Below are 17,045 nucleotides of genomic sequence, written 5' to 3'. Positions count from 1 at the left end.
ACTTGAGCCACCTGTTGTTTACCTATATTCATTGCCTTCAGTTTCTTTTCAACTTCTGCAGCTATCGCATCTTCAACCCGAGTTTTAGAAGTCTCCAGCTTGAGATCAATGATTCCTTCCGGTTTGCTAGCACACCTGTCATACAATTCCAAATGCTCATTTGCAGCTATTGCTTCAATGATTTTGGTGATTCCTGAGGCTGTTGTGAAATTTGTCGAGCCTCCAGCTGCTGTATCAATTAACTGTTTTGTTTTCATTCTGAGCCCATTGACAAATACTTGCATCTGTTCAGTCTTGTCCATATTGTGAGTGGGACATGCTACTAGAATTCTTTTGAATCTTTTGTATGCATCTCCTAAGGGCTCACCCTCCTTCTGCTTGAAATTCAGAATGTCATACCTCTTCCTTATAAATACTGAGGCGGGAAAATACTCATTTAAGAAAGCTTTTTCCATCTCTCCCCATGATGTAATGCTGCCCGCTGGAAGGGAATAAAACCACTCTTCTGCTTCTTCTGCCAAGGTGAATGGAAACATTCTCAGCTTCTTGGCCTCTTCTGTATGACCTTCGATTTTTAAAGTTGTACTCATGGTCAGAAACCTCTGTAAGTGCTTGTTTGCATCTTCATTAACCTTTCCGGTGAAAGGCTTTCTTTCGAGCTGAGTGATGGTGCTTGGGTGCAATTGAAAATTAGGAACATTCACCGATTGGTTGATAATTGTTTGTCTTCCCCCCGGTGTATTTGCAACTCCATAGTCTCCGAGGAGTCTCTCAGGTGGGGGTGGATTCTCGCCCATAACTTCTTCTTCACTTTCAGAACCTGAATGAACTGTCACAACTTCTTCTTCGGATTCCAGTTTAGCTTGATGAGCTTGTCTGCGCCTGGCGTGAAAAGTCCTTTCAATTTCTGCGTCAAAAAGAAATTCTGCTGAGGCCTTGCCTCGCATAAACAGATTAGACAATTATTAGAATGAGGAACAAAAATAATATAAAAATATTTTTTTTTTTTGAAAATAAAATTTTAGTCGCAGAGCAACAAAATTCTAATTGAAATAAAACTAAAAACTCTACAATTTTCGGCAGTCCCCGGCAACGGCGCCAAAAACTTGATCGGTAAAATAGCAAGTGTACTATTTTGCCTCTGTAGTAATAAAGGGAAAATTCCCCGAATATCGATCTCAAGGACTGCGTGATATTATAGAGTTAGTAGCACTTCAATTAAACAAAAAGGCTTGGGGTTTTGGTTTTTGTGATTACAAATTAAATTGCAAATAAACTTAAAAAGGTTGATTTGGCCAGATATGAGTAACATGCCAGGGTAGGTGTGTGCATTAACATGTAACAATTCTGAACCCTTATTTCATTAACAAAGTTCAACTTATCAATTACCGGTTATTAAGGGTATTTGCTCCTAAGTCCTTAGTGGGCAAACCTTTGAACATTGAAATTCTAATCCCAAAGTCCTTTGAAATTAGTGATCAAATCAAATATTATTATAATCAAGAACAATCCGGTTACTATAGGGTATCCCTAGTCCTAGGTGATATCTACTATAATATAATGGTATAAAAACCCTAACAATGGAGGTCAATCCTAATTGTCAGTCATAAATCAATCCAGTTGGTCCGACGAGGAAAGCATTAAAAACCTTATACCATTAAATTGAATGTAAAAGAGAAATATGTTATTGAAATTCGGAATTCAAAATCATCACAAATGTTAATCAGGGACACCCCCCTAGCATTGGGGGGTTTAGCTACTCATATCATCCAAAGAAATTACAAAGATATCAAATAAAGACATTACAATAGAGATGATGAACTTTGATCTTCAATGGCTTCCGCTCATGAGAGTTCTCCGTTCTTCTCCAATTGCATAGGCTTCTTCTCTCAATCCTCCAATTCTTCGTGTGGCAAAAAAAAGATCCCTAATTCATCTTGAAAGCTCTCTTAAATAGTGCAGACTCACTTAAGTTGGTTGGAAATACCAAAAACACCCTTGCAGGCAAACCACTGAACAAAATCATAAAATTCACTGAAATCAGCGTCAAACCCAACACGGGTCGTGTTGAGCAACACGGGCACCCGTGTTGGTCCCCTGGTATATTTATTTTTATTGATTGGTCCCAGACTTAGCAACACGGGCCGTGTTGAGCAACACGGGCACCCGTGTTGCACCACTGTTTTTTCCTTTCTCTCAAACTTTGCTCCCAGCTCTCTTCCTGACACGGCCCGTGTTGGACAACACGGCCACCCGTGTCAGGCCTCCTGTAGCATGTTTTCTAAACTTCCTCAAAACTTCCGAGTTTCGCACTGATTTACTCCGATTTCTCCATATGAACCTGAAAACATTAAAACACACAACCAAAGCATAAAATGACGAATAATAACATAAAGCACTAAATAAAATAACTTGAAGATACTTAAAAACAACGGTAAATATATGTGTGAAAACCACTGATCAAGTGTCTTGCACCAATTGGAGTCTCTTTACCCAAAACTTCTTGCCTTTCGTGCTTCCTTCTGACTTTTTAAAATATCTTTTAATGTATTATAATATCAAGTACTTGCACACATAATGTTATATGTGGTTGTGTTTGATGTAATATTCATTTTAGATACATTGTTGTATTTAGCACTTTGATTATTTGTGTTTTGCCCTCGTCCGATGAGATGCGATCATGATTTTGTATTATGCTATACGTGATAAAGGATCATTCCCCAACAAAGGGTATATAATCCCCGTCCCTACCCCCAAGGCATGACTTAGATCGAGGTGGACATATTTAGGCTCCACCATTCACGTCCCTCGGATTAGTTATATCTGAATGGGGGTGTCAGCTACACAAAAATGTGTGTATTTCTTTGACAAATGGGTATTTGATTATTATAGTCAGGCGTGCAAAGCGTCTCTGATAGCTCCCTTGGAATCTTCATGCGCACTTAACATTGTGAGGGTATTGATCATTGTAGTCAGATGCACAGAGCGTCTCCAATGGCACCCCTGGTTGTTGTGACTTTTAATGCTCTAGAAAGGGGAAGATAGACAAACAAAACGAATAACCAGACAATAACAGAAAGGAATTGCATTCAAATGTTTGTCAGTTTTCATATTGGCAAGGTTATACACACAAAAGCATTGAACTTTCTATTTAACTACAATATTGTTCAATTTGGCTAAGTTCCATGTTCTCGGTATCCACTTGTTGGAGCGGTAAAGCGGCAAGCAAAAAGTAATAGGCATTATTTATTACCAAGTGATATAGGTTATATCGTACCGTAGTCCACAGAGATTGGTAGAGAAAAACTGTCGTTCGACTATCCCGCGTTCTAAGTTTCATGATTGGGTGCGGAAGGTAAAATGCGGGAAAAGTAAATAAAAGCAAACAAACAATCTATTGTAGCTTAAGAGAATTCAGTCTGGAATCGTATTTCTACTCAACCCGTCTAATACTTAAATATGAAGATCTATCGCTCAACACTCACAATACGCATCAACATCACCAGGCGTCATTCGAGTCGCCACATCAGTGTCCATTTTTGCAACACCGAGGAAAGCTCAACCGTACTATTCACATCAGCGATTTCTCCACTGACACAAACAACACAGAGGCATTAAAGTCGATACCCATTACAGTTATTAGCTCTAAATCCATGTCTGAAACCTAGAAACTAACAGATATAATTCCTAATCAAGATCTATGATGTCCATTTCTGCAACAACACAAATCCGAAGCATTTAAGCAAAAAGATCAAGAACAACAACAATGATGATTTGTAAAGTGAATATATAAGATCAACAAATATACATACAAGAGAGGAAAAATATACATACAAACCCCACCATTGGAATGGGTCACAGAGAAGAAGAAGAACAAGCGGAAACTTCTTGTGTTTGTCAGCACAATCGGAGGCCACCCGAGCTAAATCGACATGATAAAACACCCAATAGTGTTGCTTGAATCTCTAAACTACAAAGAATGGATCAGAGCTCAACTTTGTCCAATAAGAGGTGATAAAAACCTAAAAACACAAAACTGAACTATTTATACAAAAACAAAATTTCGCAGTGGGCGCGACGCGCCTTAAATCGGCGTGATGCGCCCTGTACTAAATGTACCAAACTGCCCTAGCGCGTGATGCGCCCTAATCTGGCGCGACGCGCCCTCAGTTCTGCCAGAAATTTATTCTTTTGCTCCTACAGCGTGCGACGCGCCCTAAATCGGCGCGACGCGAGCTACACCAGAATAACAACTTTATTTCTTCAAAATGTGTCCGCAGCCGTGTCTTCGAAACTTTATTCCTTGAGGCTCCGACAACGCAGAAAAACCTACAAAAATACAACAAATCTTATTCAACGCTTTTTGTTATTTTCTTTTTTAAAAATTTTCTCTTTTTTTTCTTTCTTTTTCTATTCTTTCTTTCTCATATTCTTTTTTTTCTTTTTCTTTTTCTTTTCTTTCCACAACCTCATACCAATCACACTATAAATGAGAAAACATCATCTTCCCAACTTGAATTCAACCACAACATCAAGTGAATACTCCCTACTTTCTAAGGCAAGGTAAAAATCCAACCAAACATCACAGGTGAAGGTCAAGAAAACAAAATCAAACATCCATACACAAATGAAAACCAAACGCTCATAGACAAGCATTAAGCAAAAACAATATGGATATTGACAAAAAGACTCAAAAGGGGTTACTAATGGTCACACACTCACAAGGTGAATTGATATTTGGCTATGGTAGTTGTGCTCAAAATCAAGCAAGTGCCTTGATCACTTTCGTGCATTCACAAAATCAATACAAACGAAAGATTAAACATAATAATATCTAGTTAAAACAAGAATTGTCGGTCTCTCGCGTATATATATATATATATATACACACACACACAATGGAAAGCCACCTCACATTTATGGTAAAGAGGGAAAACTAATTGTGATTCAAGTCATGAGCAAGTTATGCAAAAAGAATGAGTAATATGGAAATTGTAAATTTGAAAAGTCTCTTAAACATGCTATGCTATAGAAAGCGATAAACGGGTACCTTGCTATGTACAAATTCGATCAATCATTACTGCACAACCAGCATGTTAAAGCTATCAAAATCGGAGAATTACCAAATGCGACCACAAGCGAACGAGCCAAAATTTGATTCTAAACACAAACAAAAGAATTAAAAAAAAAGAAACTATAAAATACTATACTATAAAGCCTTAGGGTAAGTGGGAAAAAGGCGAGCCAAGCGAACAATTAAAAAGAATTCATTGGCCAAAAGCAACACAGCGAGTGACGCGCCTTAGAGCGCGCGACGCGTGCTACACCAGAAAATGAAAAACCAGTCCAGAGACTGCATTTCTAGTGTAGCTTCCACTTAACACCTACAAATCTCATTTACAGAAAATTAAAACAGAAAAATACAACCGTTGGGGTGCCTCCCAACAAGCGCTCGTTTAACGTCGTTAGCTCGACGCCTTTATTGTTTCGCGAATGGTAAGTAACTTCCCCGCGGTACACCAATGCTTTCGCCTCAAACGCAACCTAAAGAAATGACCTAACCACACGCTTGAACAAACGTTACGAAACAATATAATTTACAACAAAGTGTAAACAACGCGTATGTGCAAATACTTAAACAATAAGAAAAACACAATTTACAAAGGAATGGTGAAATTGACTAAACAAGTTGAAGTAAGAGCTAATCCAAGTTCAACTTGTTTAGTCAGTTTACCAAACAAAATGAAACAAGTATAACTATATAAAAATATACAAGTATGAGTCTATACACAAAATATACGATATTCACATATTTACGAAACTTAAATTGAGAAACCATCGCAATGCGATTAATCTCAACCAATCCCCGACAATGGCGCCATTTTGTTGGAGTGGTAAAGTGGCAAGCAAAAAGTAATAGGTATTATTTATTACCGGGTGATATAGGTTATATCGTATCATGGTCCACAGAGATTGGTAGAGAAAAACTGTCGTTCGACTATCCCGCGTTCTAAATTTCATGATTAGGTGCGGAAGGTAAAATGTGGGAAAAGTAAATAAAAGCAAATAAACAATCTATTGTAGCTTAAGAGAATTCAGTCTAGAATCGTATTTCTACTCAACCCGTCTAATACTTAAATCTGAAGATTTATCGCTCAACACTCACAAGATCAAAAAATATACATACAAGAGAGGAAAAATATACATACAAACCCCACCATTGGAATGGGTCACAGGGAAGAAGAAGAACATGCAGAAACTTCTCGTGTTTGTCGGCACAATCGGAGACCACCCGAGCTAAATCGACATGATGAGACATCCAATAGTGTTGCTTGAACCCCTAAACTACAAAGAATGGATTAGAGCTCAACTTTGTCCAAGAAGAGGTGATAAAAACCTAAAAACACAAAGCTGAACTATTTATACAAAAATAGAATTTCGCAGTGGGCACGACGCGCCCTGTACTAAATGTACCAAACCGCCCTAGCGCGCGACGCGCCCTCGGTTCTGCCAAAAATTTATTCTTTTGCTTCTACAGCGCGCGGCGCGCCCTAATCCGGCGTGACGCGAGCTACACCAGAACAACAACTTTATTTCTTCAAAACGCGTCCGCAGCCGTGTCTTCGACACTTTATTCCTCGAGGCTCTGACAATGCAGAAAAACCTACAAAAATACAACTAAACTATCAAATAGTACATATTTACACGAAAACATAATAAAACTCAAAGTATACGAATTTACACAAAAACGAGGAATTATTCAAACGATATTAACAAAAAGTATCGATAAGTGCCACTATTTACATACACAAAATAACTACATTTTGGCACTTATCACCACTCTCCTTCGTGAGACTCTAACCGATATGGTTCTAGCCCGGCGTTTTATTTTACCTAATAAGGTCCTTCCTAATTTTCCACTAGTTTGTTGTCACAAGCGTTCTTTCCCCTGATGTCGTCCCTTAGCAATACAAAGTTTCCCAATTGAAATTATCTATGCCAAACATGACAGATGTACTTGGCAACTATGACCTGCTGGACGATGGCACTGGATAAAGTGGTTGGCATTCTCTTTTCTTCCAAGAAGTTTATCTCTTCTTTGAGGGCGAGGCCATTAGTTTACTTAGAAACGAGTTAATCGTCCTCCATGTTTGACTTCAATCTCTATCGGGATGACTGCTTCCACACCATATGTGAGCCATTATTGATTCTCAAATGTTGTTGACTATGGGTAGTACAGTATGCCCACAAAACGTGTGGCAGTTCATCTTCTCAATTACCCTTGGTTTCCTCTAATATCTTTTTCAACCTTGTTGGTTGCCTTTGTTTAGTTATTAGTTTCATAGTTTGGCGGTGTTCGACTAACGAGAAGTGAGGCTTGATTCTCAATTCTTCCATTGGACTATAAATTTCTCGTATATGAATTGCATCCTTTTGCTGTAACAACGGATTGGGGAACTCCAAATCAGGCCAAATGTTCTGCTTGAAAAACTTTAAAACATTCACCTCCGTGATTTTTGGTAAAGCTTCGTCTTAGATCCACTTGGAAAAATAGTCAACGACTATAATCAAGTAGTTGGTCAGACGCTGGAGCGAAGGGACCAAGAAGGTTTAATCCTAATTGCATGAACGACCATGGTGATGTGAGAACATGTAGCTCGGTGGACGGGGCACTGAAAACGTATTCATGTCGTTGATATTAATTGCATTTCTTTACATATTCTCGGACATCTTGGAGCATAGTCGGCAAAAAGTATCCCGCTCTCAGGACTTTTTTTGCTAAGGCAACATATCCAAATGTTGCTCCGACTATTCTCTCGTGCATGTCTAGGAGAGAGTAGCTAACCTCTGCCTTTCTATGCATCTTAGCAGAGGAGTAGAAAGACCTATCTTGTACAGAATCCATCCGACTATTATATACTCACTGACCATTTTCTTTAAGAGTGTGGCTTCCGATGGATTTGGGGTAGATTCTCGTGTTCAATATATTCTTTAATCGGAGTGATCCAAGAAGGCGAAGTTGATCCACCTATGGTCATTACAACTTCCCCACTCGTCCAATATTTGACATTTTTTTAATCTCCTGGACAAACAAATGATTGATTATGAGAATTCGTGTGCTGACCAACCGAGATAGTACATCGGCACGGGTGTGAAAAACATTTGTCTAAAAAAGCATACACACATTAAGCCCAAAAGTAAAACAACCCAAACCAACAACAATCCAGCCCAAAAAAAAAAACATAATAAACCTAGAAAGATTATTTTTTATTTAATTAAGAAAAATAAAAACACCACCATGGAAAAAGGAAAAGATGGTTCTAGAAGCATAGAACTAACTTGAGGTGACATCTTCAACAAAAGAAAGAGTGGGACCCACTCTAACATATTCTCTTTTCCACTATTTAATAACAATTATAGAAATAAAATCACAGAAAAATTTACTTAAAAACCTAATTTCCAATACTATTTCTCTCTTCAATTCAACGTGTGTGAGTTATATTGTTCAGATTCTTCTAGAATCAGAACGTAACCACACAAATAACCTAAACCCTTTTTCTCTCTTTCTCGCATCGCATACGAACGGTAAAACCCTAATTCAGATCTGTTCTTCGTTCTCTTAGATTCGATTTTGATTTCCGATTTTGCATCTCACTGTTATCATTATTGTTTTTGTTGTCTCATTTATTAGTATTAATTTACTGTTTTATATTTATTTTGATTTGATTTGATTTTGTTTTATATTTGATTTGATTTGATTTAATTGTTACTATTATTGATGTTGTTTGTGAGAACTGATTTTTTTCTATTTTAATTTTGATTTTTCAGATTTTTTTTTGGTGAAGTGAAATTTGATTTAGGAAGATGAGTGTGGTGGGATTTGATTTTGGTAACGAGAGTTGCATTGTTGCTGTTGCTAGACAGAGAGGGATTGATGTTGTGTTAAACGATGAATCTCAACGCGAAACCCCGGCGATTGTGTGTTTTGGTGATAAGCAGCGTTTTATTGGTATTGCTGGTGCTGCTTCGACTATGATGAACCCTAAGAATTCAATTTCTCAGATTAAGAGGCTTATTGGGAAGCAGTTTTTGGATGTTGATTTGCAGCGTGATCTTAAGTCTTTGCCTTATAATGTTACTGAAGGACCGGATGGGTATCCGTTGATTCAGGTGAGGTACTTGGGGGAAGTTAGGGCGTATACGCCTACGCAAGTGTTTGCGATGATGTTGTCGAATATGAAAGAGATTGCTGAGAAGAATCTTAACGCGGCTGTTAATGATTGTTGTATTGCGATTCCGGTTTATTTCACTGATCTTCAGAGGAGGGCTGTTTTGGATGCTGCGACTATTGCTGGTTTGAACCCGCTTCGGTTGCTTCATGAGACTACTGCTACTGCATTGGCGTATGGGATTTATAAAACAGATCTGCCGGAGAATGATCAGCTGAATGTGGCTTTTGTGGATATTGGTCATGCTAGTATGCAGGTGTGCATTGCTGGGTTCAAAAAGGGGCAGCTGAAAGTGTTGGCTCATACATTTGACAGGTCACTTGGCGGTAGGGATTTTGATGAGGTTTTGTTTAATCATTTTGCTGGGAAGTTTAAGGAGGAGTACAAAATTGATGTGCTTCAGAATGCCAGAGCCTGTTTGAGGCTTAGGGCTTCTTGTGAGAAGATGAAGAAGATGCTTAGTGCCAATCCGATTGTGCCTCTGAACATCGAGTGCTTGATGGATGAGAAGGATGTTAAGGGTATCATGAAGCGTGAAGAGTTTGAGGAATTGAGTCTCCCGATTTTGGAGCGTGTCAAGGGACCTTTGGAGAAGGCACTTGCAGAAGCAGAACTCTCAGTTGATGATATACATATGGTTGAGGTCGTTGGTTCAGGTTCTCGTGTACCAGCTATAAACAAAATATTGACTGAGTTCTTCAAGAAGGAGCCAAGGAGGACAATGAACGCGAGCGAATGCGTTGCCAAAGGGGCTGCATTGCAATGTGCTATTCTTAGTCCAACTTTTAAAGTGCGAGAATTTCAGGTAAAGTTCCTTCCACGTTTGGTTTGTGAGATTGCATGATATTGTCTTCCAATTCATATTCCTACTCATTGTAAACTGTTTGTGCCTTTAGGAACAATAAATTTTAGCATTTTCTATGCTATTTTAATTACTTGTCTCTGATATATACTTCTGTTTAGGCCTTAGTAAATTTGCATGTGAGTTTCTTTTGTGAGTGTGTGTGTGTTTATTTCCTTGTTGTGACTGGTTTCATATATATAAGGTTTTGCATGATCCGGTATTGATGTTACTTTTTTATTTTATGATGTGAAGGTCAATGAAAGCTTTCCTTTCTCAATCTCTCTAGCATGGAAAGGGTCTGGTCCAGATGCACAGGACGGTGGAACCAATAATCAGCAGAGTTCCCTTGTTTTTCCCAAGGGAAATCCCATTCCAAGTATCAAGGCACTGACATTCTACAGGTCAGGAACATTTTCCATTGATGCACAATATAGTGATGTCAGTGGGCTGCAAACACCTGCTAGGATCAGCACATATACCGTAAGCCAGTTGACAAGTTTTTATTTCCTTATAAAATAATTTTTTCTCTCTTTCAAGTCCTTTTACTCTTTTAATTGTGGGGGCAGATTGGACCTTTTGAAGCTAAACAAAGCGAGAAGGCAAAAGTTAAAGTGAAAGTTCGTTTGAATCTGCATGGAATTGCATCTGTTGACTTGGCAACGGTAAGTCTTCAGTGACTGCTTAATTTTCTCGCCTTCCATGACCTCTTATACACTTGTGATTTTAAATCAGTTAGCATATTTGGCTGTAAACTAACAACTTTTGCATGGTTTGTTCAGCTCCTAGAAGAGGAAGAAGTTGAGGTTTCAGATTCCAAACAATCGGCAAAAGAAACTACTAAGGTGGATGCTGATGCTGCCGCACCTCCCACCTCCAATGACAATGATGCTGATGTTAATATGCAAGATGCAAAGCCTAGTGCTGATACCCCTGGGGTTGAAAATGGCGTCCCTGAGTCTGGAAATAAGCCTGCCCAAATGGATGTTGATGAAACCAAGGTGAGTACCATAGAAAGGAATATTTAAGTGTATTTTCAATATCAAAATTTCCTTTTTTTATGCAATTGTTGAATGTTTTACTGTAATATTTTTGCTTGTCATGGTTTTGACACCCCTCTCTGTTTGCATTGGAACTTTTGACAATGTAGAACCAGTCTTCTTATCTTATTGAAATTCACATGAAAAGGGATCTGTTTACTATTTTTAGAATATGATAGTGCCACAGGTTATGTTGCTTTTACTAGCTAAGAAGGCAACTTGAAGAATAATTTCACAAGTATGACCTTATTGTGGAGGTTTGCTGTGGTATTTCTTCATGTTTGCATCATACTGTTATTTTTTTAACTTGAAAATGATTTCCTCATTTTTCTGTTTTGGATTAAAATGCAAATCTCCTTAGGATGTACTCAGTCAGTTGTGAATAAGATGATAGTGGCACAGTTTACCATAGTCTGATATCAATTTTTCAAGTACTCACCGAGAAAAAAACTACGTTGTTGATTCAGGCTCCAAAGAAAAAGGTCAAGAAAACAAGTGTTCCGATAGCAGAGTTAGTTTATGGAGCAATGACACCTGTGGAAGTCCAGAAAGCTGTAGAGAAGGAGTATGAAATGGCTTTGCAAGATCGCGTGATGGAAGAAACAAAGGACAGGAAAAATGCAGTAGAAGCTTATGTTTATGACATGAGAAACAAGGTCGGCGTTACCTCTTTCTTCTTCTATTACAGAAAGTCTAACATCAAATACAAATACTCACCATTCATCATTGTTGAAACTGATTTTTTTTTTTTTTTGCTACCATTTTAGCTTAATGACAAATACCAAGACTTTGTCATTGCTTCAGAGAGGGAAGGTTTTACCTCTAAACTTCAGGAGGTGGAAGATTGGCTATACGAGGACGGTGAGGATGAAACTAAAGGTGTATATGTTGCAAAACTTGAAGAGCTCAAAAAGGTAAGAAATTTTGCTTATAAGACCCATCACTGCTCCTGTCCTATGTAATGCATCAGAAATTTGTGCTTTTACGTGTAAATGTTAGTGACCGATGACGTTTTTATGGCGGTTAACGATTGGTAACCTTAATTGAGCATTATTTATGTAATTGCAGCAAGGTGACCCGATTGAAGAGCGTTACAAAGAATACACAGAGAGGGGTACAATAGTTGATCAGTTCATCTATTGTATAACTAGTTACAGAGAAGCTGCAATGTCACCTGATCCCAAATTTGATCATATTGACATCAGTGAGAAACAGAAGGTAAAATTGCTAGTCAAAACTTTTACTTATTCTATAAAATAATTGTAATTTATTCGGTAGTGTGTACTTATTTTAATGTGTTCATAGGTCTTAAATGAATGTGTTGAAGCTGAGAATTGGCTAAGGGAGAAGAAGCAGCAGCAGGATTCACTTCCAAAACATGCCAACCCTGTACTCTTGACAGCTGAAATAAGGAAGAAAGCTGAGGCTGTTGATAGGTATTGTTTGTGAACTTATGAAAACCTCTTGTATTCTTTTCATTATTAATTTTTCTAGTTATTGTTCATCAATGGCTTTTTATCCAAGCTATATAATTCAACAAATCTCTTGTATTCTTATCATTAATAATTTTTCTAGTTATTGTTCATCAATGGCTTTTAATCAAAACTATATATGTTGAACAGGTTCTGCAAGCCGATCATGACAAAACCAAAGCCAGTTAAGCCAGCTACTCCTCCTGCACCACCAAGCCCTGCTTCTTCGGGCTCTGAGCAGCAGCAACCTCAGGCAGATGCTAATGCCAACAGCACCAATGAGAATGCTGGGGATGGGAGTCAGGCCTCATCAGCATCTACTGAACCAATGGAGACCGATAAGCCAGAGAATGCCGGTTCTGCATAATTTTTGTTCTTGATTTGGTCTCAGTTCGTGTTGAGACTAATAGTGTCTACTGCATCTTGTATGCGCTTATATGATTATGAATTGCCAGAGTTTTGGCTGGAAAAAAAAGGCTTTGGTGGGTTGACAGTTAGCGGCTGCTGCGATGTTTGATGTGGAGGAGCCCTATCCTGTTAGACGGTTATTTACGTAAGTTTCAATTCATTTATTTTGCCTTTAGAATCCGGATTTTTTGCAGAAGGGTTTTGAAGTGAAAGTGATTGTATGGCCTGCCTTACTATATGTTTGGTGGGAAGATGCCAAATTTACTCTTAGGTTTATAGAATATGTGTACGATTTCTATAAGTTGAATTATTGAATTATAATTGTTGTTTTCCATTGTGTTTGCGAAGCATTTAAATTTTTTCTGTTGTCAAAAAAGTCTTTTGTTTGGTGGCATGTGATAAATATCTAGGTATTTTAATTTTCTATAAATTTTCTTTAATATCTCCTTCAAATGGATTATGGAAGGTAATCCTTGGATAGTTGTTATAAAAACATACAAATGAATCTTACACTTTCAGGATGATTCTTCAATTAAAAAGATTATGACTAGTTATGTAGGAGTTATTAGAGAAATATCAGCTGTTCTTTATTGCCAATTCTGAGTTTTCTTTTTTGAAAAATATAAATAAATATGGGGTCAGAATTAGTTTTTTTAGTGGGTTTCATATTACAAATTTAAGCTCAATTCTTGCTAAATCCTCGGATGTTTTTCTACCTAAGCTTAGTATGAATCTAAAAATAAGTAATTTGATTCTTTTTTGAGATTTCATGATTTCATTTTGATCTAAGTTAAAGCGTTTATATCTTGAAAGAATAATTTCAGATCTTAAAAGACTCCTACAAGTGAACATGAGAAAGAGAATTACTTTGACAAGTGGGTTTTAGATATGTGACAGTGTTGTCACCATAAGTTTCAGAGGTTTTAACTTGCCACTCCAAAACTTAAACCGGGCATCCTCATATTTTGATAATGCCAAAAATGTCCTTGGCCAAAGAAGTAACAAATGTTCAAATGATAATTCCTCATATTTTGATAATGCCAAAAATGTCCTTGGCCAAAGAAGTAACAAATGTTCAAATGATAATTTCTGGTAGGCCATATAAAATTTTCGGTGTGTAATCAAATTTTCGGTTGTTCAATTGAAAACAGTTTTCAGAAAGTGTCAAAAAATTCTAGAAATTTCAAAATATGACACTTTATACTGGAAATTTAGTTTTTTTTTTGGACAGTATATAAAATTTAATTTTTTCAAAATATGTAGAAACAATTAAACATAAAATATTTCGAAGTATATATATATATATCATTCATAACCTGTATGCGACTTGATCATCATATTCCGTGGGCACTGATCAGTTCACCGGTCATCATTAATTTCATTATCTTTGAAAAACACACAATATTGTAGTCTTGCAGGCATACCTCTTTGTCTTGTTGATTTACTTACATTATCTTCCATCCAGGCTTCAACGGGTGTTGATTATGTACCTTCCAACACTCAAACGAATTTCTCATTGATGTAATCGGTTGACTTATTATGACAACTGGTTGAACTCTGTTGCATTTCTTTTATTCAGTTGAAAACGACGTCCCTACTGATCATGGTTCTTTTGTTTGTTGCATCATATAACTTGTAACCATCGACAAAGTGATATCCTACAATTCTCTCCCTTGTCATCAAATTTCTTTCTAAGTTGATCAGACATATCAGACATATGTCGATACGCCACCAAGCCAAACACTCTTAAGTGACTCATGTTTGATTTAAATATGGACCAAACTTTTTTCGATGTGTATTGGAACAAATTTGGGTTATACCACATCCCTTAGGTTTTGATGACAACAAATTATTTAAAGAACAATTAGGTAGACTAACGTATGTTCAAGTGTGCATACACGAAGATTAATATACTAATTGTAAATCCGTTTTGAAACCACACTGAATATTAAAAGAGAAGCTCTTAAGAGGCAGATTCTGAAGATCAGACCCTGAAGAATCAACTTATGATCAAGACATCTTCTGATGATCAGAACCTGGAATCTCCAGACTTTGATCAAGCCAGTTTGTGAAGATCAAGCCAGCCTCTAAAGAGTTAGAGTTTGAAGCATCAGAAGCTAAGATTTGGACTCTGAAGGACCTGAACCTAAACCCAGTCAAAGCTTAATAATTGAGGATTTTCTGACAGGTTCCTATCAGACTTTGAGGTCAATTTCTCTTGTTCTGGTCATGTGAAAATTTAGCAAAAAGTTTCAGAAGCCTGAAGTTTTACTATTGATAATTTCTTTTGTAGCAAAGGAGTTTCAAATGAGTTTGCAACGACATTAACCATATCATGAAGACTCTCTTGTGCTTGGAGTTCTCTCCGACTCTTTCATGGAACTCTATAAAAGGAGCTGAAGATTTGAAGAAACATACAACACTGTACCTTGACAAAAAAAGAGAAGTTACTCTGTCAAAATAAAGAGTACAAGCTAACTTAAAAATTATTATCAATTGTAAATTATTAGAAGTTATTAAGTCTTATAGTTTTATGTGTTGTAATTCTATTTACACCATTCCATACACATATGAATACACCACCTCAAGGTGACACTTGGTTCTACAACCTACATCATTGTTGAATTTTACCTTATGTTGTTTCGCTTGCACACTTTTTCACAACTTTTAGCCGATATGTTGATTAGTGGCATCCTTGTTACCATTTTGTTTTTTTGCAAGGCATTGGGATCTCAAAAATTCCCTGTTCTGAAGATGAATCATATTTTGTCAAAGTGAACAAGTTCTTCTCATATTACCAAACATCAACTTATTTGTCTCACCAACTAATTTATAAGAATGACCAAGTCCTAATTTTTGTTGTTGCTATTTTCAGTTCATCATCATGTTGTTTTTTATTTTTGTCAAAGTAACATGATTTTAAATAAAAAGAGAAGAGAAATATTAAGAACTTAGAATATGTATTGATTTAATAACATTTAGATAATTAAAATTGAAATAACATGGATAATAAGATACTACAAAATTTACAAAAATAATATATGCAGTATGCTCACGTATTAATCCTTATAAATTTTATTTCACTTATAAATTATGTAATAAATTAAATTATAAGAAAAAAAATTGACGGGCGGATCCATCAACTTGTTAGTAATTTAGACAAAATTGACTTTTGAGTTTGAATTTCTAAATTGACATGTCATATCCCACACTATTTTTCGACGAATTTAAATGGGACTTGCCGTGTGCTTTAGCATCCTAGTTGTATAGACTATTTATGTTAAAATTCAATGACTATTTCTAAAAAAAAGTTGTAATAAGAATAAATGAGAAATAAAAATTAATAAAAAATGTATTTAGTTGTTAAATTTAAATAATGAATAGTTTATAAGATGAAATATATATCCCTAAATCTTTACTCAAAAAAGAAGAAATAACCTTTAAATGATCATGAACCACTATCCAAATAATTATTACTACTACTTTATATATCAATAGCTGGTTTTTAGCATCACCGATTTAAGAAGATTATACTAGGAGATAACAAGGCAAAAGAAGCGACCACAGTGGGAGTCGAACCCACGACCTTTTGATCCGAAGTCAAACGCGCTAATCCACTGCGCTATGCGGTCTGATTGTTGATGTCTCTTCGTAGTATTAGTTCATCTCTCTGTTTCCTGGCATGTTATAGTTTCTGTATACATCTAATTATTAAACGTTAATAAAATTGGCTTAGAAAAGCTACTTGATATTCCATGTATTTAATGAGTGGTTAGCCTCACTGTGGCAACATGGTCAGCATGAGCATCACATCATAGCCATGGATGTTTCAATTTTACCACACTTGGGATATGGAAATGATTAAAGCCAGTCTCCCACACTTGAAATAAGAGCTTATGGCTATGGATTTTGGACATGAAGAATAAAACTCAAAAGACTGTGTTCTTTGAGCAAAAACAGAAAAATTCTAGGTAAGAAGAAAACTACTCATTCCTCTTCTAGTAATATTATTAGTTAATCAATTTCTTCTAATACTCAACCCTCTAAGCTTCAT

At 36.7% G+C, this 17,045-nt stretch overlaps 1 protein-coding gene and 1 non-coding gene across 2 annotated transcripts; one reads left to right on the top strand and one right to left on the bottom strand.

The window, feature by feature from the left end:
* Positions 1-8,430: 8,430 nt before the first annotated feature.
* On the top strand, positions 8,431-13,325 carry LOC131601215 (heat shock 70 kDa protein 15-like). Its single transcript, XM_058872989.1, has 10 exons — positions 8,431-8,586; positions 8,830-10,035; positions 10,327-10,554; positions 10,641-10,736; positions 10,854-11,072; positions 11,579-11,767; positions 11,879-12,025; positions 12,180-12,329; positions 12,417-12,547; positions 12,734-13,325. The coding sequence occupies exons 2-10, from the start codon at positions 8,866-8,868 to the stop codon at positions 12,948-12,950; spliced, it is 2,547 nt and encodes an 848-aa protein (XP_058728972.1). The 5' UTR covers positions 8,431-8,586; positions 8,830-8,865; the 3' UTR covers positions 12,951-13,325.
* A 3,224-nt stretch (positions 13,326-16,549) lies between these two features.
* Positions 16,550-16,623, bottom strand: TRNAR-UCG (transfer RNA arginine (anticodon UCG)). Its single transcript has one exon. It is a non-coding gene; the product is annotated as a tRNA-Arg (tRNA).
* Positions 16,624-17,045: the final 422 nt, after the last annotated feature.

The sequence above is a fragment of the Vicia villosa genome, linkage group LG5 (assembly GCF_029867415.1).
Source record: "Vicia villosa cultivar HV-30 ecotype Madison, WI linkage group LG5, Vvil1.0, whole genome shotgun sequence".
NCBI classification, from domain to species: Eukaryota; Viridiplantae; Streptophyta; class Magnoliopsida; order Fabales; family Fabaceae; genus Vicia; species Vicia villosa.
This window is presented reverse-complemented; position numbering and strand designations above follow the sequence as displayed.

What these genes read in the sequence shown, in the direction of transcription:
- LOC131601215 (XM_058872989.1), top strand. Translation starts at nt 8,866, where the DNA reads ATGAGTGTGGTGGGATTTGATTTTGGTAACGAGAGTTGCATTGTTGCT. An exon ending in CATCTGTTGACTTGGCAACG is followed by an intron (nt 10,737 to 10,853) that starts GTAAGTCTTCAG and finishes TGGTTTGTTCAG; the next exon opens with CTCCTAGAAGAGGAAGAAGT. An exon ending in TTTATGACATGAGAAACAAG is followed by an intron (nt 11,768 to 11,878) that starts GTCGGCGTTACC and finishes CTACCATTTTAG; the next exon opens with CTTAATGACAAATACCAAGA.